Below are 23,961 nucleotides of genomic sequence, written 5' to 3'. Positions count from 1 at the left end.
AAAACAGTGTAGAGGTGCCTCAAAAAATTAAAAATAGAGCTACCCTATGACCCAGCAATTGCACTACTGGGTATTTACCTCAAAGACACAGATGTAGTGAAAAGAAGGGCCATATGCACCCCAATGTTCATAGCAGCAATATCCGCAATAGCCAAACTGTGGAAAGAGCCGAGATGCCCTTCAACAGACGAATGGATAAAGAAGATGTGGTCCCTATATACAATGGAATATTACTCAGCCATCAGAAAGGATGAATACCCAACTTTTACATCAACATGGATGGGACTGGAGGAGATTATGCTAAGTGAAATAAGTCAAGCAGAGAAAGTCAATTATATGGTTTCACTTATTTGTGGAACATAAGGAATAGCATGGAAGACATTAGGAGAAGGAAGGGAAAAATGAAGGGGGGAAAATCGGAGGGGAGACGAACCATGAGAGACTACGGCCTCTGAGAAACAAACTGAGGGTTTTAGAGGGGAGAGGGGTGAGGGGATGAGTTAGCCTGGTGATGGGTATTAAAGAGGGCACATATTGCATGGAGCACTGGGTGTTATATGCAAACAATGAATCATGAAACACTACATCAAAAACTAATGATGTATTGTATGGTGACTAACATAACATAATAAAATAAAATAAAATTTTTTAAAAAAGAAAAAGAAAATCCTGCATAAAATCCTACCGTGGTTCCCTGCTGTTTTCAGAATGCAGCCGGGATGTCTTGATGGGCTTGTCCCTTCTTACCGCTCCAGCATCACCTCTAGCCTCAGCGCTTCAATCTGCTGGTTTCTACAGCCACGGTGCACACTTTCCCTTCTGCAGAGCATCTTCCTCTGCCTGGCCAATGTCTACTAGGTCTTTTTTTTTTTTTTAAGATTTTATTTATTTATTCGAGAGAGAGAGTGAGAGAGAGAAAGAGCACAAGAGGGGGGAGCGGGAGAGGGAGAAGCAGACTCCCTGCCAAGCAGGGAGCCCGATGCGGGACTCGATCCCGGGACTCCAGGATCATGACCTGAGCCGAAGGCAGTCGCTTAACCAACTGAGCCACCCAGGCGCCCCTAATGTCTACTAGGTCTTAAGGGCTCACTCCAGCTGTACACCTTCTGCTGGAAGCTTCTGGACACACCCTCCCCCTTGAGCTGCACATCTCTGCAGTTCTACACCTCATGCTACCACTATCACATATGTATCACACTTCATTGTGATTTTTCATTCTTCTGTCCACCTCTTCTACTCTATGGTGAGTGCAGGGTCTGATTCATAATCTGTGCTTGACATTTTTTTTCAGACGTAATTGAATAGGTATATAGAGGGCACCCTTTCCCACTCTCCCCCCCGACTCTGCAACATCAGAAAAGGCCAACATATCACCTCTGCACCGTGACAAATGAGCTTTTAGGACAGGATCCCCGGGCATCCGTGGCCTTCAGTACTCCTGATGTGTGGGTGGCAATCCCGTCTCGCCTCTCGGGCTCCCCCTAGCGCCTCCAGATGAAGCTGCAGGAATGGCAGGGCACGCGTGAACATGCGGTCCCAGGCCCGTGCATGGCGCATGCGTAGCGCGCGAGCGCCTGGCTCGGATAGGAACAGTCCAAGTGAGAGGGGAGCTGGCTGTGGATTCAGATTCTTTTTCTTTGTGCAGTAGGGAGGTGGCTTCTCTTCTCCTCTTCGATTGTATCTTAATTTGTAAGACTTGGGTGTGGCTCTGCAGAGAGCAAGAAAGGCACTAGAGTGTTGTCAAGCTTTTCTTCGTTCTTCAGCCCCCCACCCGGGGTGGGGGCGGAGGGTTAGCCGGTCCCAGGTCAAGAAGCGCGGGGGCGGAAGCGGCGGCGGCTGTGACGGCGGCGGCTGTCAGACTTGGAGAGGGGCCGGGCGGAGCGGCAATGGAGGGTCAGCGCTGGCTCCCGCTGGAGGCCAATCCCGAGGTGAGGGCGGCTCGGATCTCGGCCTGAGGCCGCGGGCAGGGGTCGAGGGAAGCGGGCTGCCGCGGCTAGTTCAGAGCGTTTGTTTCTATAAATTGTGTTCTGTTTCGTTTTCAGGTCACCAACCAGGTGAGTGAGGTGTCTGTCGCTCGGGACCCCGGAGCCCTCCCTGCCCGCCTGCATCTCTACGCTTACTGGGAATCTGGAATTAGATTCAGTGAGGGCCCCTCTTGCTCTGCTTCAGACGGGTGTGCCCCCTTTACGGCCGTGTGCCTCCCACCTGGCTCCTGGAGATACTCCCAGCTGTCTGAGTCCCTCCTCTGGTCCCACTGCCGTGTCATCACGTTTCCTCGGGTCTCCGGGTCTGAGGCTTGTGGCACGTTGACCCTGTATTCCCATACCTCTTCCCTCTTCGTTTTGCTTCCTGCTAGTGCCGATTCCATAATTTCCCAACCCTTGTACCTTCTGGGTGACTAATTTATCTACACTACCTGACTCCAAGCTTTGTAAACTCGCCCACCCAGTCCCTGTAATTTCATCCACCGCCCGCACTATGAAATCATCTTCCAATCATCTTCTCTTGCTCCATCAAGTCACTTCTCTTCCCTGCCACGCCCCCTTTCTTTTCCAGTCCCTTAAAACTGGAATTCAGTTTCGCTTTGATACCATAGAAAGCGCAGTAATAGGGACCCACGCCATTCTTTGCCCACCTACAAACACTTAAAGTTCCTCTGGGTATGGAAGGTTCAGGTTTGGTGAGGGAAAAGGGAACATCTCCCCGCCACTCGATTAAAAGAACAGTAAGTGCTACCAGGTATAAACTTTTGATTTGCTCAGGTGTATTTTGTCCTGGCCTGTTTTTCATTCTCAACAGCTCATTGACTTTTTACTGCTCTCTTACTTTATCATATGATATACTTCCTTCCCGCCGCCCATAATCTTCCTTTTCATCACCAAGGAATAATGATTCATCACATACTTAATTGATTTTTTGTTTTCCAAGCTTGTAGAAAATTCCTTATATACAGAAAGTAGATAGAAATGCTTTATTTTAATGTTGACAGCAAATCCTAAATCTTATGCAGTTTATTTTATGTTTTCAGAATGACTCCAAACTCTTCTGTCTCTTTAGTAACCTAGAAATGTAAAAAACTGAAAACCAGCATTTATCTTTTATATTACTCTGTAGGTGGCATTCCCTGTCCATTATCATGTCCATTTTTTTTGTTTCCCCCCTTTGAAATTTGCTGTTAATTTTTTTCCTTAAAACACTTTGACACTTTTGTAAAAAGAGAAAAAAAATCTTTGGGCCGAAAAAGTCAGTATTTGCAACTTCTGATTTAGTGCCATAGTGAAAGAGGTATTTTTCTCTCAGATTTAATCCAAAATGATTTTTACACCTTTTGTGAAAAATCAGTTTACCATATATGTAGACTCTGTTCTTTTCCATTTATCTATGTATCTGTTCTTTTCCCAATTCCACACTGTTTTGATTACTGTAGTTTTGTAGTAAATCTTGAAATCTAATGGTATGGATCTTCCCACTGTTCATTTTTGAAATTGTTTTAGGTTATTTTATAGCTCCTTTGCCTTACCATACAAATTTTAGAATCAGCTCATCAAGTTCTACAAAAAAATCGTGATTTTGATGGTGAATGTGTGTCTAAGTATATAGATTTAATTTGGGGAAATTAACATCTTAAAAATACTGAATCTTGTAATCCATTAAGGTGGTATATCTCATCATTTACTTGGGTCTTCTTTGATTTCATTCAACAGTGTTTTGTAGTTTTAGCATTTAGGACTTGCACATATGTTAGGTTTATATCTAAATATTTAATGATTTTTGGTACTATTATAAATGATACTGTTTTAAAATTTCAATTTCTAATTGTCCATTGCTATGTATAGAAATGCAGTTGATTTTTATATGTTGACTTGTATCCTACTACCTTGCTAAATTCACTTACTCTGGTGGCTTTTTTGTGGATGTTTTGGAACTTTCTATATAGACCATAATTTTCTCTGTGAATAGACTGTTTTTTATTTGTTCCTTTTCAGTCTGTGTGCTTTTTATTTCTTATTGCACTGGTTGGGACCTTCAATACAAAGTTGAATAGAATGGAGAGAGAGGACGTCCTTGTCTTGTACCAGACCTTGGGTGGAAAACATTTGATTTTTCATCATTAGTTATATTAATTGTAGGGTTTCAGTAAATACTTTTTCTCAGATAAAGAAGTTTCCTCTTTTTCCTAGTTTGCTGAGAGTTTTTATCATGAGTCAGTGTTCAATTTTCTCAAATGACTTTTCTGCATCCCTTGAGATGATTATTTAAGGAAGAAATAATACCAATTCTGTGTAAACATAGAAGAGGAGGGACACTTACCAATTCATTTTAACGGCCAGCATTACCAGACAAGCCATAATATGAGTAACTGCAGACCAGTATCCCTCATGGGATCTAAAAATCTTAACAAAATGTTAGCAAAGAGAATGTAGCAACATGTAAAAAGGATAATAATTCATGACTAAGAGCAGTTTATGCAGGTTATTGGAAAGCTAGTTCATCATTCAAAAGTCAATCAATATAATTAACCATATAACAGACTAATGAACAAAACTATTTTTTAGATGATATTGTTATTTGTTAATAAGATATAAACTTATTTAACTCTGATGTGATCTAGCTGCTATTGGACTTTCCCCAGGTACTCTTAATAAACTATAAAACACATTCACTAAAAGAAACCACAAAAAAACAAAAAGTGTACTTTTTCGCATTAATTAAATAATATTTATATAATATAATATAAATAATAATACATTTTATAATGCCAGGTATCTGAGAAGGAGCTGGTTATTCTTTGGTGATTAAAATATTCATGGTTTTCTGCTTTTCATTTCAGTGGGAAGATAGACAATAAACAAGTAAGCAAACAATTAGCAATTGTTTTAAGTACAATGAAAAAAATTAATAGGGTACTGTGATCGAGACCATCAGGAGAAACATAATAGGTTGGATGGTGACAGGAGGCCATTCTGAGGTGACATAAACAGGGAAAAGATGTTATATAGTGTATGATTCTATACTATTTCTGGCTTGCTTTGGCATGGTTCAGTTTATTTTAAAGAAGTAATATGCTTTTAGGGAAGAATGGGAAAAAATCTAAGGAGTGATTAGCTTTAACCAAAATTTTTGTGGTTGTTTCTTTATTCTCTGTATATTAGTGACAAAACTGAGGGTAGAAAATGAATAGAAATTTAATAACTGACTTAAAATTTGGAGAATTAGTAAATTAAACCAGATAAACCCCAACAGTATCTATCCCCACACTATTTCCCTATCTTAATGGAATCTTAGGCCTTTTACTTGTTACAGTTTGATAGTTGCATATGTTATTATTGTACTCTTAGTTTGAGCAAATACTGTTTTATGTTCTAATGATGCCTAATTTGTAGAAGAATGATCAATCCATATTTACTATATGGAGATCATTATTAACTGTCAAATATTAAGTAGTAACCATGTGTCTCTGTAGATGTGATAAGCAATGATTTTTCTTACTGATTAATATGCTGTCAGTCCCTTCTAAGGATACTTTGTCATGTTGCAGGTAGGACTTACCTGGAATAAAACCAGTTAAGTGATAAAAAAAATTATTCTCATTTAACTACTATTCTCCTATTTCTGTATCTAGCAATTACTAGTAGTATATGTTTATTAGTAGTAATATCAAGCAAGTACTAAATAAATGTAATTTCTGTTAAAACCTAAATCATTAACAAATAAGTAATAAGGAGGAGTTTATTGCTGCCCTGAGCAGGCCATTAAAGACCGGAGAAAGTGGCTTTAGAACAAATTTGAAAGGAAAGTGAATTTTATTTTTCTATTTTCTTCAATTTATAAAATCAGAGTCTTTGTTATTTGACTGTCACCTAAAGAAGGAGGAGGAATTCATTATAAATTAGGGGCAGAGGGTAACCGTTTTTCAGGTAGAGAAATCTAGTTTTTGCGCAAAACCCGGAGGGAATAGGTGGTTATAGACCCTTTGAGAATGCAAAGAGTTCTTTGTAGCTAAAGTTAGAGAACAAGGTACAAAAAAAGAGACTTCAGACAATGAAAAAATGAGGCTAGAAAAGTAAATAGGGGGATGAGAGCATCCTGGAGCTCTGCATGTGGGTTTTGGCAGTGTGAGCTTAAAGAATGATGTAAACTCTCAGACTCCGTTTTCTCACTGGTAAAAGGCTATATTAAAACCTACCTTGGGCGCCTGGGTGGCTCAGTTGGTTAGGTGACTGCCTTCGGCTCAGGTCATGATCCTGGAGTCCCGGGATCGAGTCCCGCATTGGGCTCCCTGCTCAGCGAGGAGCCTGCTTCTCCTTCTGACCCTCCCCCCTCTCATGTACTCTCTCTCATTCTCGCTCTCTCAAACAAATAAATAAATCTTTAAAAAAAAAAATTAAAAAATAAAAAATAAAACCTACCTTGCCAGTTGCAATAAAGGTGAAGTACATTAAACCTTTTAGCATGGTTTCTGATACATGATACTTTTTAAAAATATTTACAAATAATTTTAAATTTATTTGGTGGAAAATTTTGTCATTGGACCATAGAATAAAAAAGATAAGTGGCCTAAGGATCTTTTATGGGCACATATTCTTTTTTTTTTTTAAGATTTTATTTATTTGAGAGAGAGAGCACACATGAGCAGGGGGAGGGGCAGCATGAGAGAGACAAGCATACTCCCTGTTAGCAGGGAGCCCAACACAGGGCTCCATCCCAGGACCCTGAGATCATGACCCGAGCTAAAGTCAGACACTTAACCTACTGAGCCACCCAGGCGCCCCTAAAGGCACATACTCTAATTTACTCATTTTTCTTGACTGGACAAAATTTTAGTGGCATTGTGAAAATTTAGTGAGCTAATCAATCAGAATTTTGTTATTTTGTTATCCAATGTTTAGAAAAGCCAAGAGACTGGTATTAGAGGTTTTAAGTCTGTTATCCTGCTTGATGCAAACTGGATGCTTATAACTGTGTAGAGATGGCTTTGCAAATGCATATATAGAATACTCTGTGGGTAGTCTGGAGAGATTTTTTTGGAATAGTTTTAAGATTGTTATTTTGAGTTTTCCTCCAGTTTTGTAAATTTAGCCAAAATACATATGTGTGTCAGTTCTATAGTTTTTTTTTTTTTGGGTAACTTACAAACTATATATACCTATTGTAAAAATAACACATTTTTTTAAAACTGGAAAATAAAAAAGTTGAGTTCACACCACCCAAGCTAACTGCAGTCAATATTTTAGAAAATTTCCATCCAATCTTTCTCTGTTTGCATAGGATAATTTTAAACACAGGTTTTGTTTTTGTTTTCATGATCAACATAAGACAGCTTCATGATTTAAAAAAAAAAGTGAGAGGTAAAAGTTGAAAGCCTTCTTCCTCACCCTTTCTCCACTTTTCTCCACTTCCCAGAGGTAGTTACTATTAATAGCTGCTTTTGTTCTTTTTATTCATATGATAACTTCCTGTGTGAATCTTACAGAAATCTGGTCAGATGATGCAACTAATGTACTTGATAGATATTGATTGAATTTTTTATATCAATCTCATTTGATTAGCAATATGAGTAAAAAGTTAAAAAGTGTGAGTCCAGTTAAAATTTAGCCATTTTTGTGTTAATTTAGTCATTCATTCCTCAGTTTGTTACTTACCAGTCTCACTACAGTTGCTGCCTTGGATCTTGGTACTTTTTGTACTTAATAACTTTGGCTGCCATGGAGTCAGTTGACAACAAAGGCCCTCTACTTCACAGTAATTGACCAGTTTTGTCCAGAGTGTCACTAAAATGTTTAACTGTTACTTGCTGTTTGCGGCACAGAAGTGAAATTACTCTGTTATGTGTACCATCTTGTTTTATAATTTTATGACTGTATGACTTTTGGGGGTATATAAAATTAACAAATTTAAATCCTCTTTTCAGGGTTCATGATACTTTTACTTTTAGAGCTCTCAATCCTGGGCAGGTAGTATTCTTCTATCCAAGTACTAACCAGGCCCAGCGCTGCTTAGCTTCTGAGATCAGACAAGAGCCGGGTGCGTTCAGGGTGGTATGGTTGTAGACTGAGCAGGTAGTATTCTGAGTTGATTAAATGAATGCCTGGTTTAGATTAGGCAAATACATCTTTCACAAATAAAAATGAATACATTTTAAATACGTGTCCATAGCTTAATGGACATACATAGACATACAGATGGCAAGATTATTTGTTAAAATAGGGATATAATCTTCAGTTCAACAAGTATAACTTGAGTGTCTTTGGTTTAGCCAGGTACAGTGCTAGGGGATGGGATTAAAAAAATGAATAAGACACAGTTCCTTCCCTTGATTTTGTCAATTTTAATTCTTTTTGGTTTCTAGATAAAACTAAATAAATTGGTTTAGTGCTTTAAAAAAACCTGAATATTGAGAAGGGCATTAACTAAGAATTTTGGAGAAAGTGGAGAATGGAGAGAGTAGTTTGGAGTGAGTGGGAATCAGATGAAGAATAGGTATAATACAGAGGAGCCCATTGATTTCTGTGGCCCCAGACTGTTGGAGAGCATGTGACTTGATAAACTTAATAGGTGTTGAGCACATTCTGCCGAGAGAAGTTTTTTAATTTAATATATTTCTTATTAAACATATCTAGGACCTTATTTTTGACCAACCATATTATCATTAGAGTTTCTTCACCAGGCAGAGAAGGAGTTTCTCTGTTTAATTAGGAAAGTCTTTTCTTATAGAACCTGACTATGAGACGAATGGCACTGTTTATGTAACATGGCATTTTCTATTGGTTTTGCAAGATCTCAACTGATGGTCCAAGTACATGCAATCATTCTTCAGGGAGAAGTACACAAGGCACTGTCTTATTTTCAAATTTTAGATAATGTTAGATCAATAGATAACTTATATTCTTTTTTCTTTCTTTCTTTTTTTTTTTTTTTTTTAGAGAAAGAGAGCACATGCAAGAGAGGGGAGGAAGGGGCAGAGGGCAAGGGAGAGAGAGACTCCTAAGCAGGCTCCGTGCTCAGCTCAGAGCCCAACATGGGGCTCTACCTCACAACCCTGAGATCATGACCTGAGCTGAAATCAAGAATTGGATGCTTAACTGAACTGAGCCACTCAGGCACCCCAATAACTTATATTCTTGAACTAAGATATAATGATGCATTTTTTAGAGGGGGAGGGGCAGAAGGAGAAGGAGAAAGAGAATCTTAAACAGTTTCCACGCCCAGCGGGGAGCCCAACATGGGCTTCGATCTCACAACCCTGAGATCATGACCCAAGTTGAAATCAAAAGTCGGATGTTTAACTGACTGAGCCACCCAGCTGCCCCATGATGCATTTTTAATATGATTTTTTTCCCCTCTGCTCCTTTTTTTCTTTCATCTAAACCTTATTTTGTGGTGGTGTACTTTTATAAATTAACAGCTTCATTCAACACAAACATTTATTAAGACTTCATTGTGAAATTGACATCATTCTCATTTTTTCTCTCTGCAATAGATTAGGGTCTGACATTTTATTTTCCTATGAAATCTTAGGAGTTTAAAAAACCACTAATCTTGGGGCGCCTGGGTGGCTCAGTCGTTAAGCATCTGCCTTCGGCTCAGGTCATGATCCCAGAGTCCTGGGATCGAGCCCCGCATCAGGCTCCCTGCTTAGCGGGAAGCCTGCTTCTGCCTTTCCCACTCCCCCTGCTTGTGTTCCCTCTCTCGCTGTCTCTCTCTCTGTCAAATAAATAAATAAAATATTTAAAAAATAAAAAAACACTAATCTTTTGTTACAGTTGTTTTGCCAAGTATGAAAGACAGTGAAGTTGAATAGGTTTCACTGAGGTCAGGAAGCCCTTAGTTTACTTCTCATATCAAGCATTTTCTGGTGTTCATATTATCACTGGACTTCTTTGGCTTTATGTACTTTTTGCTCATTGATATAATTTGTGATGTATATCTATCTTTAAACCTCAAGTCTCATCTTTGGTAAGCAGGATAAACTGTGTTGATCATCTAATATAATTATTTGCTCGGACCCAAATACATCTTAAAAATCATGTACTGGAAATGAGTTTAACATACCAACCAAACTAACTTGTATGTGTTTGGTGAAGTCCTGGTTTATTATGTTCAATCCCAAAGTAATGGATTTTTAAAAAAGGGATTTTGCTTAATATATTATAAAATTTTAATGTTTTTTAATTGGTATAATATATTGCTGTCTCTTCCCACCCTGTTCATGGAAAACCTGCTTTACTTCATTCTCACTAAACATCAGTAATAATTATACCTTTCATTCCCTCTTATTTATTAGATTTGTAGTAATACATGTTCATAATTTCCCTGTTAACACTACAGTTTTTGTTTGTTTTCAACTTTTTACCAGTTTCTCAAACAATTAGGTCTACATCCTAACTGGCAGTTTGTTGATGTATATGGAATGGATCCTGAACTCCTTAGCATGGTACCAAGACCAGTGTGTGCAGTGTTACTTCTCTTCCCCATTACAGAAAAGGTAATTGTTAACTAAGATAACAAAGTTTCTGGTAAATGTAATGTTTTCTTTCAATGCTGAATGAAAAACATACTCTTCTTTAAGAACAGATGACCTCCTTCTTGCATGAAATGAGGAAATCTAAAAGACATCTTAAAAAAAAAACTAGTTTTGGGGTGCCTGGGTGGCTCAGTCAGGTGTCTGCCTTCAGCTCAGGTCATGATCCCAGGGTCCTGGGATCGAGCCCCGCATTGGGCTCCCTGCTCAGCGGGGAGCCTGCTTCTCCCTCTCCCACCCCCCCTGCTTGTGTTCCCTCTCTTGCTGTGTCTCTCTCTGTCAAATAAATAAATAAATCTTAAAAAAAACCCCAAACCCTAGTTTTATTAAAGAGATGATATTTAGGGCGCCTGGGTGGCTCAGTCATTAAGCGTCTGCCTTCGGCTCAGGTCATGATCCCAGGGTCCTGGGATCGAGCCCCACATCAGGCTCCCTGCTCCGTGGGAAGCCTGCTTCTCCCTCTCCCACTCCCCCAGCTTGTGTTGCCTCTCTCGCTGTGTCTCTCTCTGTCAAAAAATAAATAAAAATCTTTAAAAAAAAAAAAATTGTATCTCCTCAACTTAAAAAAAAAAAAAAAGAGCTGATATTTAGATTTTAATGTATAGATTGACAGTAAAGCCCTGAGTTAGACTTTTAAACTTGGCTAATTTTCTTCTTTTATAAAATACGATTTTTTGCCTCAGCGTGTTTTGATATCACATTTAATCACATTTCGTTGTATATGCTTTAGAAATGTTAAGTACTAGAATAATCTTAAATCTGTCTTAGAGAAGGTATGAATAAAGAATATTCACAATTTCAGTATATAAAATATGTAATTATTTCCAATATATATATAAAAAGAAGTCTTTTCAGAATAAACTCAGTATGTGTGGAAATCATTAAGTTTAAATACAGCTTTATTGGTAGATTTAGGATGTGTTGGGGATTATAATTAGCTGTTCTTAGAGTTCTGTATTTAATTTCAAATCTCCGTATTTCAGGCCTTGTCTAGATATATATATTATGGAGCCAGAACTTTTAAGTTCTTTTTTTTTTCTTTCTCCATATACTTCTTTTTTTTTTTGCTAGTAATTTTTTTTATTATGTTAATTTTTAAAACAGCTTTTGAGTTCATATCCTTCTGATTTTTATTTTTAAACTTAGAAACAACAGGATGAAGTCAGTAGTTGTGAAAAATGAGGAAGTAAATGGAAAGATGTGGGAGAAGTGAAGTACTGATGACTTGGTGTATACATGCTCAGGTCATCTTATTTTTCAGGAATAAATGGAGCCAAGTCTCACAGAAAATAAGAATTAGGCTTCGTTCAGTCCTAGAAATTCCTGGATAACTTTCTTTATGCCATAACTAGCCTCAATTCAATATAAATAAAAAAATACTGAAATATTTCTCTTTTCTACTTAAGGTGCTACAAAAAATTAAGGAAGGGATATTTATTCATATTTGCTGTTTATAATATAGAAATTCAGAGTTAGAAATTTCTTGATGATTATCTGTTTTTAGACTAAACTACTTTTAATGGTGAGGTTGTAATTATTCTGAAATTTGAGAAGGAGTTAGGACACTTAAGTTTACTCTCTCTTAGTCCAGTGTTCTTTTCTTTTCTTTCTTTTCCTTTTTTTCGGATTACTAAAGTAAGCCAATAGATAGCTATCCCAGGACTCCAATTGTAAGGAATAATAAAAAGAAAAAAAAAACAGCTGCTTAACGCTTAGGATTTCTTAGTTGGTGTGATACAGATACGAGTTTATGGTCTGAATTGGAAAAATCCCAAAACATTGAGTTTTATGACCTGTCTTTTTTTTTAAGTTTATTTTTATTTTTTTATTCACTTTCTTAAGTTAAAGAATAAATTGGATTTGATCTCCTTCATTTAGTGGGTCATCATTATTTAAAAAAAGCATGTTGTCCTTATCAATTGGACTCTTCATTTAGTGGATCACCAGTACTGAAAAGCTCATTGTGCCTATTGCTAGAAAGAACACAATTTTCTAAAATACTAAAGTGGAGAATATAATGGCTTCTGCCACTTTTGGATCTCTCTTACAATTTGATGTATTCTTATTCTGTTCATAAATGACATATTAAAGTCACTCAAAGGATATCTAGTGGGTATTTTAGGAATACAAAGTGTTTCAGGCTTCTATGTTTTTTCTTTTTAAGATTTTATGTATTTGAGAGAGAGAGTGAAAAAGCATGAGCAGAGGGGAGGGGCAGAAGGAGAGAGAAACAGACTCCCCGATGAGCAGAGAGCCTGACGCAGGGCTCTATCCCAGGACCCCAAGATCATGACCTCAGCTGAGGGCAGATCCTTAATCAGCTGAGCCACCCAGGTGCCCCTTAACCGTTTTTGTTTTTGTTTTCAGAGAGTGAGAGTGAGAGAATGAAAGAGCGCTCATGTGCACACAAGTGGATGGGGAGGGGCAGAGGGAGAGAGAGAGTCTAACCAGGCTTCATGCCCAGCACAGAGCCTGACACAGGGTTCCCTCTCACGAACCTTGAGACCATGAGTTGAGTCAAAATCAAGAGGCAGAGCCTTAACCGATTGAGCCACCCAGGCGCCCCTATAAAGTAGATATTTTAAAAACATAAATGAGAATCATTTTAATGTCTATTGACCTAGAACCACCCCATAATCACAGACAAATTTCCGAGTTGGAATATGTAAATCTATTTCATTCTTTTTTATGTGCTTTATAGTATTCCACTAAGATATGCCATAGTATGTTAACCAAATCCCTATTGATGGATAATTAGAAGTTTCCCAGTTTTATGTTTGAGTACTTTTTAATGTATTATTTTCATAAGTAGACTATTGACTTTTTTTTTTTTTTTTGGACCTTTTTTTTTAATAGTATGAAGTATTCAGAACAGAGGAGGAGGAAAAAATAAAATCTCAGGGACAAGATGTTACATCATCAGTATATTTCATGAAGCAAACAATCAGCAATGCCTGTGGAACAATTGGACTGATCCATGCTATTGCCAACAATAAAGACAAGATGCACTTTGGTAAATAATTTTGTGTTACTGCTTGGCCCCCTCACCCCGCTAAGTTAAAAGTTAACTTATTGAGCAGTAGGTGGTGCTGTAGTTCTTTCTTTTAAAGTAGTAAAGGAAACCTTTTCCTCTCTCCTTTTATAATGGCAATGTATATTGTGTTGAAGAAGTATTAATCTTTCCCATTCTTTTATGATTGATAAACAGAGGTTTAACAAACAACTTAAAGCCTATCATTTATCCCAATTTTCTTACATTCCCAGCTTACCAGTGAAAAGGATTTTACCCGAAAAAGTTAGCATGCTAATAGTATTTTCATATATCAGTGAGATAGCAGACCTCAATTTTATCTTCTTTAATATTCTCAGAATCTGGATCAACCTTGAAAAAATTCCTCGAGGAGTCTGTGTCAATGAGTCCTGAAGAACGAGCCAGATACCTAGAGAACTATGATGTCGGTACCTTCTTTTTGTCTCGATCTCAGTTATGGGCAGTTTTGTGGGATTGTAGATTCTGTTTGCGGGTTTATCTTGAAACTAGTTTTGAGCACTTGTGGATTTTGTTGTGTCATTACCTGAAATATCCATAAATGTTGATCAATTGCCACTTCTTTTCTACATCCAGAGCTGAATGAGAGAAAAAAAGTTTGACAAATATTAAAAATATTTTTTGATTGACTATTGCTTACCATTCCCTCCCTATAAATAAATATGCCTGCCAATACCCTATGTGTCTTTCACTGGGAATTTGGAACAAGGCTGAATACCAATGGAAAAAGCAAAGGTTTAATGGTAGATGCCAGACCATACTTTAGCTCTTTCATCCTCTTAGTAATGTTTTTGCATGTGTGAAGACACAGGCTACATAATCTACTTTTAAACGATTGTACCATTTCATAGAATGGTTTTAGAGTGGCATTTAAATTTCATTGGTTTTGAAATCTATTTTTCTTTTGAAGTTCTTTTTACCTTTTGGTAACACTATTAAGTAGATGGTAAGTTCTCTGAAATTAGAAGCGGTGTAGTGTACAGATTATTTGGCTAGAAAAATGCCTTACACAGAGTTTGTGCCCAATAAATTCATTGATTTTATTATGTTGTTTTAGCATTCTTATACACTTTGATTATCTTAAATTGTTTTTTCTTAAAAAAAGCCCAGCAGATCTCATAAGATATCTTTATTTTACACAAAAGTAAAATAAACAACACAAAAGTCACCAGTGATCCCACCAATGAGAGATAGCCATCATTATTCATATTTTTTATAGGGAGTATATATATATATATATACACAATTTTTTAAAACAAAAATTTGATCACACTGTAATATTGTTTTATAACTTGCTTTTTTCACTTATCACAAATGTATTACATACCAGTAAGTATATATTTGACATCATCATTTAATGGCTGCATAGCTTTCCATTGTGCAGTATTTTATTTCACCAATAAATTATTGTTGGAAATTTAATATTTTTCCTCTTTATTCACTATTTAAAAAAATACTACAAGGTATATTATTGTAGCTAAATCTTTACAGATATCCTTAATTATATATACTTATGTACAATTACGTGTAAATAAACTCCTAGAACAGAAATTGCTGGATCAAATAGTTTGCATGTTTTTAAGGCTTTGATACTTACTGCCAAATTGCCATTCATAAAGGTACTTTCACCCGAAATTTACTACTTTTGCCCATTTTCTTCATCTTTCCTAATAGTGGGTATTATAAGAGCATTTTTTTTTTAAGTTCAGAAAACTAAAATCTCTAGCTTCTGATAAATGCATGCTTTCTGCTCCCCATTTTTAAACTGCTGACTGAAGCTGCATGATTAAGCATAACTACAGCCAGAGCTGCAGAGGAGCATGTAACCTGGAGAAGCAGATAAGATAAGTTTTCCAGTCTCTATCTGTGAGATGCTTACTTTATTCTAGTCCCAGCTGAATAAAGTGTTAAAACGTTAGTTCTAACAAATAATTTAAATGGCTCCCACTTCACGTCTGGAAATTACAAATAATCAGATAGTCACTTTCCTAAGTCTTCAGGGATTCGTGGGTTGGAAAGTAGAGCAATTCATTTGGTTATCCAGAAATCATTCTTTAATATTAAACTGTTCCTAAATTTCTTCCAATTTGTTATCTCTTAACAAAACTTTAGATGTTAAAATTTAGCATTGTTGTTTTCTTTTAAAATTTTGGATATAGTCATTTTTTCCAATTAATATCTCGTGTTCTTATTACAGGCTATTCGAGTCACTCATGAGACCAGTGCCCATGAAGGTCAGACTGAGGTATTTCACATTTTTCAAAACTTTTCTTGCCATGTGTAAGTTTAACCATAGTGTTGTTGTATGGCGTGTAGTTTTAGAAAATTACTTGGACTTTTTTTTCCTTTAAGGGAATTTGCTTATGTGAAAGTAGTCATGAAGTAGCTCAAGAACATGTATCAATAAGCTATTAATAGGCACTTCAATATCGGCCATCTCAGTTTGTCTAATCATTTAGACAGATTGCAGACTGTGGGCTGGTTGCATCTTCCTTATTAGATTCTTCTGACTTATGCAAGTGTTTTGAGAAAAATGCCTGCATGATAGTACTAGTAGATGAACCTGTAGGATTTTCAAGACTCTTTATCATGCCCAACCTCCAGCAAAAAACCCATCGTTCTCTTTGCTCAATAAATCTGTTCTGGGGCAGTATGATGATTTCTACCATCTTCATTCTATTAGTAGTTCTTCACCTGGGTCACCTTTCCTCTCCTTCATCTCTCTCTCTCTCTCTCTCTTTTTTTTTTTTTTTTGTTCTCTTGGTTTCCCTTATTCTCTCTCCATTTCTTTTCTTTCCCTCCAAGCCTCATGTTCCCACTTTTGGAGGAAGTTTGTCAAAAGGTATTTCAGTCAAAGTGAATAGAGTTTAATTAAAGTCGTTTGGTAAATTTGTAACAAATTTCAGTCTTAACACCAGAAAATGATAGATTTTCTTCTTTCTTATCCATGTGTGACTTGAAACCATATTTTTTCACATACAAAGATCATACTGCCTTTATCCTTTAACAATACTTGAAAAAATACTTGAAAAAATAATCTGATTTAAAAATATTTTTCTTAAATATTTTCACTATCTCCAAAAGGTTTTTTTTTTTTTTTTTAAGGAGGAAACAATTCAATACTATGATATACCTGCAGTTTTTCATAGATTGAAGTGGATAACTGAGTGTTTGGAATAAAGCCATTTAGGAATTTAAACATTAATTCCCCCTATAATTATATTATACCGTCTTGGTTGTTCTCAAGTTCTGTTTTCAGGGGTCTGGACTTTTGCTTTTTGACTAAGTTTACACACACACACACACACACGGCATCTCTAAATGACTATAATACCGGATTGGAAATTAATGAAATGCTCCCTTTTTAAGTTGCTTTGTATGATCCTAAGCATGTTCTTAATCTTCACTATGCTTTGCTTTTTTGTTTGTAAACTTATAGTATTAAAATTAGCAATGATGATGATCAGCATGAGATTATTATAAAATATGAAGACATTTATAGTAAAGCTACTAAATGCTTTAATACGTGTTTACTTCAAAAAATTTGTCTTTGCAGTACCTTCTCTTGCCTTCTTTTTGGTGGCTTTATCTATATTATGCTTCAATAACTCTTTTTAGATGATGTTCACAGCTTTTTCCAGACCTAAATTCCACTTTTCTTAATCTTGGATGCTTTTAGACATCACCTGAATGATCACCAATATTTTGGAATGCACTTGTCCTTGTTTGAGCTTATTACGTTGTATTTTAAACTTTTTCTTTCCTTTATTTTTCCTGTTTCTTGTAATAGTTGCATCATACATTTTCCCCATTATCACTAATCTAATAATAGGAATTTATTTCACTTCTTCCTGGAAGATCAGCTTCTTATGTAGATTCTCAATCCTTAATCTTTATTCTAATACTCATTCATTTTTACACAGTTCTCCTGGATTACCTTTTCTGAAAAGGTACTCAAATTTTTCTGGTTTTTTTTTAGTGTGTAGAAAGCAGTGATTATCAAGGTGAGGTAAGGGTAGAAGTTAGGATTTTCTGGACAGCTTTTTCTAAATTTATTCTCAGAAGAATTAATTGCTTTTGCTCATCTTACATCTCTTATAGTTGAGGATCACTGCTAGAGTGGCCCCATTTTTTTATGTGTACTATAGCTCCAAAGTGTATTGGGGTAAAAAAACGAAAAGTGTTTGAGAACCATTTCCCAAGGATATACAATAAATTTCAGCCTCTTTAGCCTAGCTGTATTCAAGGTTTTCCTAGCCCTTGTCCTTCTAACTTTTCAATAGTGTTTTCTCTTTAAATAGTTCTCTTTTGCCATACCTCACTTTACTGTTGCTGTGCTTTACCTCTTGCAGTTTACTCTTGCTAAAAATATTCCTTCATCAAGCTCTGCTCTTCCTACTTCTACCTATTCTTCAAGATTTGGCTTAAATACTACCTTCTGCATGAAACAATACATGCCTTCTATGGACTCTTTTATATGACTTCTATTTGCATTTAGCTATTTTCATATTCTTTTTCATTTGTTTAAGATGTATATTTTTTCACTTTTTTTCTCTACATTTTAACAGCCCTGAAATTAGGATGTATTTTTACAGTTAATGTCGTAATTAACTTGCTTAGTTGTGCATAAAATGTGACACATAATGACTGGTACCTTAGATTTGATGAAATGGGGCATCATATCTACCTTACTGTGGCTCTTAGGCCTAGGATTGGTATCTGGTTCATTTGGACATGCTCCAAAATATCCGACACCATTCCTTACACATGAGCACCACACATATTTATTATTTCACCATAATTCCCTCAGAGCTATCCTTAGTGATGTAAGAACTAAACAACAACAACAACAACCCCGTCCTTGTTTTTTCCATAGTCCTCTATGTAAACAAGACATACCCATTAGCCATTTTTCTTCAATAGGGCACTATTAACATTTTGGGAAGGGTTCAGTTCTTTGTTGTATGGGGCCATTTTGTGCATTCCACGGTGGAATATAAATTACTGTATTTTAGTCACTATTTTAGTGACTCCCAGTCACTGAGAGAACAAAAACCCACAGCATACATTTTCAAATCCAGTATGAACCAGCTTAAAACTTTTGCACAGGTACTATTTTTGTGATCATCTTATTTCAGGTTCATCTGCCATCTATGGGCTTAAGAGTTTTTGACATATTATTATCTCCATTGTCTCTATATTCTAGCACACTGGTTTTTGTCAGTTCCTGAAAAACAACTAAGTCTGATTTGTATTTGTTTGCTTGGTTGCCATAACAAAATATCACAGACTGGATAGCGTAAGCAACAGAAATTTATTTTCTCACAGTTCTAGAGGCTAGAATTCAATATCATGGTGCCATCAGCGTTGGTTTCTGGTGAGCCTCTCTTCCTGGCTTGAAGATGGGTACTTTCTCACCTGGCCTTTCCTCTGTGTGCATGTGGAGAGAGGGGGAGAGAGAGAGGGGGGATTGATCAATTGATCTATCGATTGATTGATCTCGCCTCTTCTTCTTATAAGGACACCAGTCTTATCCAATTGGAGTCCCACCTTATTAACCTTAATTACGCCCTTGAAGACCCTAACTCCAAATACAGTTACATTGGGGGTCAGCGCTTCAATATAAGCATGTTGGGGGAACACAGTTCAATCTGTAACACCATCTTTATGCTGTCTATTGACTCAGTACTCTTCTGGATATATCCCTCCTATTTGTATAGTTGGCACCTTCTTATCCATGAGGTCACTCCTTAAAAGTCATTTTTTCAAAGAGGCTTTTCTTTTATCACTGTTAAGTATATCCACCTCTGTGAATTTTCTGTCATAAAATCCTATTTATTTTCTTCCTGGAACTTGTAAATGATTTACAATAAGGTTTTTTGTTTGTTTGTTTTTCTGTTTACTTACTAGACTATAAGCCCCATGAGGTCATGGGCCTTGTTTGTCCCATTCACCTTGAATACCCAGGACAGTGCTTGGCATGTGTAGGCATTTATGAGAAATTACATATATAAAGGTAAGGAGCACAGGATATAGGTTTGTATGCTGACTCCACTACTTTGTAGCTTAGGCAGGATACTTTCCTCAGTGTAAATGGAGGTGTAAAAGTAGTAGCATCTACCTCATGGGATTGCTGTGAAGATTGATGAGTGAATCATATAAAGTGCTTAGAATAGTGCTGGGCATGTAATGGACCTTCAATAAATATTAGGTGGTTAATTTTATTAGGCATTCAGAAAAAATGAATATGAATAGCAGAGGATTGAGGCTCTAATAAGGTGAGGAAGAGGCAGAGGAAGAAGTAATAAGGTGAAGCCAGATCAAGGAGGGGGCTTGGATTTTATAGGCAGTGGGGAGCCACCAAAGATGGTGTGTTTAGTTTTCAGCATATTGAGTTTAAGGTGAGTTTATGGGTTATCTGTGTAGAAGTTGGATATGGAGCCTAAAGCTTTGGGGAGATATCTGAAATCTTTTGTATTTGGGTAGTAGTTAGAACCTTGAGAATTCTATAGAGGGAGAATAGTGGTGGACCACAGTAAATCCCCAGGCATGTTGGTATTAAAGGAAGTGGTTAGAGGAAAAAGAGCCAGTAATAACAGTGTAATTGCAATGGTAGTTGTCATTGACATCGTTGGTGCTCTGTCAGAACATGTTCATGGGAGTAGGCAGGCAGGAGCCTTAGTGCATGTAGAGATTTGTAGACTAAATGAGAAATCAGTAAGTCAAACCACCCAGATACAATAGTGTCTTCAGAAGATTGGCCTTAATATGCTACTACAGACCAGTTGTCTGTTTACCTGTATGGTTTTTGCCATCCCACCATCCCACCATGAACTCAGGCCGACTCTGGCTAATCAGAAATTTAGCCCCACCTCACTTATGTTTCATTAACCTATACTGAAAATTATTGCTTTCATTTTTCACTTAAGATAAAAGAACAATGAGATATGAGGAACTTAAATTATGTGTTTTTAAAATTGTGAACAAGTATCAGTGATACAATAATGGAAGCAATCTGCAAGTCCAATGTGAAGAAGAGAAAAAAAATCCAAAAAGGTATTTAACTTGCCTTTAAACTGTACTTTTATTTCATTGATGCTTACCTAAAAAGCAATTTCTAAAGTTTGTCATTTGTCCATATTAGTCTAGGAGCCAGTCCAGAGAAAAGTAGAGATCTTCTGATAATTTATTGTTTAACTTTTTACAAAAGAATAAATTTATTTTACTGCTCAGAACTCTCCATTCAAGTTTATAATAATAATGAAAAGTAATAGAAATTGGCACTATTTTTTTTTTAAAGATTTTATTTGACAGAGAGAGATGCAGCTAGAGAAGGAACACAAGCAGGGGGAGTGGGAGAGGGAGAAGCAGGCTTCCAGCCGAGCAGGGAGCAGGGAGCCCGAGATGCGGGGCTCAATCCCATGACCCTGGGATAGTGACCTGAGCTGAAGGCAGACACTTAACGACTGAACCACCCAGGCGCCCCCTGGCACTATTGTTTTATTTATGGTTTTAAATAAACATGCCAATATGGAAAGTGTAGCAAAAAATGCTTTTTGATTTATATATATTTACTTCCAGTCTTTTTTTTAAAATGTATCTTTTTTTTTTTTTTAAGAGAGGCAGCGGGGATGGTCAGAGGGAGAGGGAGAGAGAGAATCTTAAGCAGGCTTCATGCCCAGCATGGAGCCTGACTTGTGGCTTGATCTCACAACCCTGAGATCATGACCTGAGCTGAAATTAAGAGTCGGATGCTTAACTGATGGAGCCACCCAGGCGCCCCTTTAAAATTTATAGGTTTTTTTCTTTTTAAAGATTTATTTATTAGAGCGCACGCGCAAAAGTCGGGGTAGGGGCAGAGATGGAAGGAGAATGGAAGGAAAGAATCCCAAGTAGATTCCGCACTGAGTGCAAAGCCCATCCCAGGGCTCCATCTCATGACCCATGAGATCATAACCTGATCTGAAACCAAGAGTCATATGCCTCCCAGGTACCCCCCCTTTTAAATTTATCTTTAAAACAGTTAAGGGGCAGCTGGGTGGCTCAGTCGGTTAAGCATCTGCCTTCAGCTCAGGTCATGATCCCAGGGTCCTGGGATGGAGCCTGCCCAGTGGGGAGTCAGCTTACCCCTTTCCCTCTGCAGCTCCCTCTGCTGTTCCCCCTGCTTGTGGTGCACTCTCTATCGAATAAATAAATAAATAAAATCTTTAAAAAAATTAATAAAATAGTTAAGATCAAAGAATTTTGTGGGATTTTTTTCTTTATATTTTATCATGAGCATTTTCTTGTCTCATCACGACCTCTTCATAAAGAATTCTTTGTGGCTGTGTACTATCATGTGAATGAACCATAATTTCCAGGTTTTTTTTTAAACTTTTGATGTTTGTATTGTTTTCAGTTTTTCAAGTTAAAACTATAACTTCATTAAATATCTTTCATTATCCAAGTATTCATTCTAGGTTCTTTCTTTAAGATAGTTTCTTAGAGGTAGAATTACTGAGACAAAGGGATGAACATTTTTAAGATTCTTGTTGTAGAATATAAAATTGTCTTTCTTTCATTTGATCAACCACATAACCTGTTTGAGCACCTATAATACCAGGCACTGTGCTAGGAGCTGTATGTACAAAGATGAATAGGATAGTTTGTGTCTTTAAGGATCTCTCACTTCAGTGGAAATAGCCCCAAAACTAACCCTTGCCAGTGTTGAATTCTATTTTTAAATTTTGTCATGTGTGATAGAGGGAAGTAATAAGTTTGGTTGCTAATGACAGTTCAAAGATCTTTACTACAAGTTTACAGAATGAATTTAAATCATGAAATTAAATTGTAAATTCTTTATGATGAAATATGTGATAATATATTTTGGTTAGTGTTGTCCTATAAGAGGAAGTTTATTTGACTGTTAGGTAAGCAATGAATAAATTGTGATTTCAAGTATGTGTTCATATATGTATACACAGTTAAAGCTAAAATATGTGTGTGTGTTTATCTGCTTTTTGGCCCAATCAGTGCAGACTGTCAGCGGAGAAAAACAGTGTCAGGTTTCATTTTCATTCGATGTAGTAGTTTTCATGACTTCATTTTACGCTGCAGTAGTTTTGGTGATTTTGATTATGTTAGAATTAGGGTAAATTAAGATGTTCACATTTATTTCTTTTTTAAGGATTTTTTTTTTTCTTTCCCGTCTTTTAAAGAAGCTAATCCAATTAGGCAGAAACTTAATGCCCATCACCCAGTTAACCCATCCTCCCACCCACCTCCCCTCCAGCAACCCTCAGTTTGTTTCCTGTAGTTAAGAGTCTCTTATGGTTTGCCTCCCTCTCTGTTTTTATCTTATTTTATTTTTCCTTCCCTTCCCCTATGTTCATCTGTTTCGTTTCTTAAATTCCACATATGAATGAAATCATATGGTATTTGTCTTTCTCTGACTGACTTATTTCACTTAGCATGATACCCTCTAGTTCCATCCACATCGTTGCACATGGCAAGATTTCATTCTTTTTGATGGCTGAGTAATATTCAAACACTAACACCATGTCTCCAAGCATGTAATCAGTTCTTTACTCTCACTAAAAAAATGATTTATAGATAGATTAAATTAGTTGTTAAAGGGTAAGAAATGTAATTACTACTCTATCCTGTTTATACTTTTTCTCCCCCCCCTTCTTAGGTTAACAAGTGCTTTGTCCTAAAATGGATCAAAATATTCTTTTCTTTGTTCATCATCTTATGTATTTATTATTTTTTGACAATCTGAGCATTTTGGAAATAGAGATATTAAGCTATTACTTATTTTAAAGGAAAATTCTTAGACTGAACTCATGAGTATACTCTTTCAGATCTGACTAGCTGTAACCCTCTATGTAAAAATGTCTTCAGCAATAAACATAGAGTCAAGGTTAGGTTTGGGGATGGTGAGGTTTTTCTGTTTGTTTTGTTTTAAACCACAGCTTTCCAAAACAGAGGATAATGCTAGGATTTTTTCATTTGTAATAAATGAGAACCTATTCTCACATTGCAAAAACAAACAAAAAAAAAGAATTTCTGGGAATTAGTTTGGCCAGCTTAACAGTGGTAAGGTTGAATTTAATGTAACATGTACAGATATAAGTCATTATATTAATAGAGATTTCTGACCTGGAGAATTATAAATTGAGGTGAGAAAACACAGTTGTTAAAACCAGGAGACGAAAAGTCTTTTAAGACATTCTTGAATGTGGGCATTTTGATTTATTAGGTGAGCAAAATGAATAAATTTGCCATCACGTAGATTTTCCATGGACTATGTGGTGGTATTTTGTGTATTTTGATATGTAGCCCGTGTTTCACTTTGACTTCTTTGCCAACTAAATATGGATACTCTATAGGAAAGTTTGCATCTTTTGCA

At 36.6% G+C, this 23,961-nt stretch overlaps 1 protein-coding gene across 3 annotated transcripts in view; it reads left to right on the top strand.

Moving 5' to 3' along the window:
• Positions 1–1,604: 1,604 nt before the first annotated feature.
• UCHL3 (ubiquitin C-terminal hydrolase L3) overlaps positions 1,605–23,961 on the top strand; it is a 43,301-nt gene continuing 20,944 nt past the window's right edge. For 2 of the 3 annotated variants that reach the window (XM_021697826.1, XM_021697825.2), the window contains exons 1-6: positions 1,605–1,928; positions 2,043–2,054; positions 10,358–10,486; positions 13,379–13,535; positions 13,892–13,977; positions 15,769–15,816. In XM_021697826.1, coding sequence (XP_021553501.1) covers positions 1,887–1,928; positions 2,043–2,054; positions 10,358–10,486; positions 13,379–13,535; positions 13,892–13,977; positions 15,769–15,816 — 474 coding nt within the window. In that variant the 5' untranslated portion in view covers positions 1,605–1,886. The remainder of the gene's footprint in view (positions 1,929–2,042; positions 2,055–10,357; positions 10,487–13,378; positions 13,536–13,891; positions 13,978–15,768; positions 15,817–23,961) is intronic. The other variant, XM_044913158.1, reaches the window with a different exon arrangement.

Source organism: Neomonachus schauinslandi, chromosome 3 (assembly GCF_002201575.2).
Source record: "Neomonachus schauinslandi chromosome 3, ASM220157v2, whole genome shotgun sequence".
In the NCBI taxonomy this organism is placed as follows: Eukaryota; Metazoa; Chordata; class Mammalia; order Carnivora; family Phocidae; genus Neomonachus; species Neomonachus schauinslandi.
Note: the sequence above shows the minus strand (reverse complement) of the source record. Positions and strands in the feature narration are given on the sequence as shown.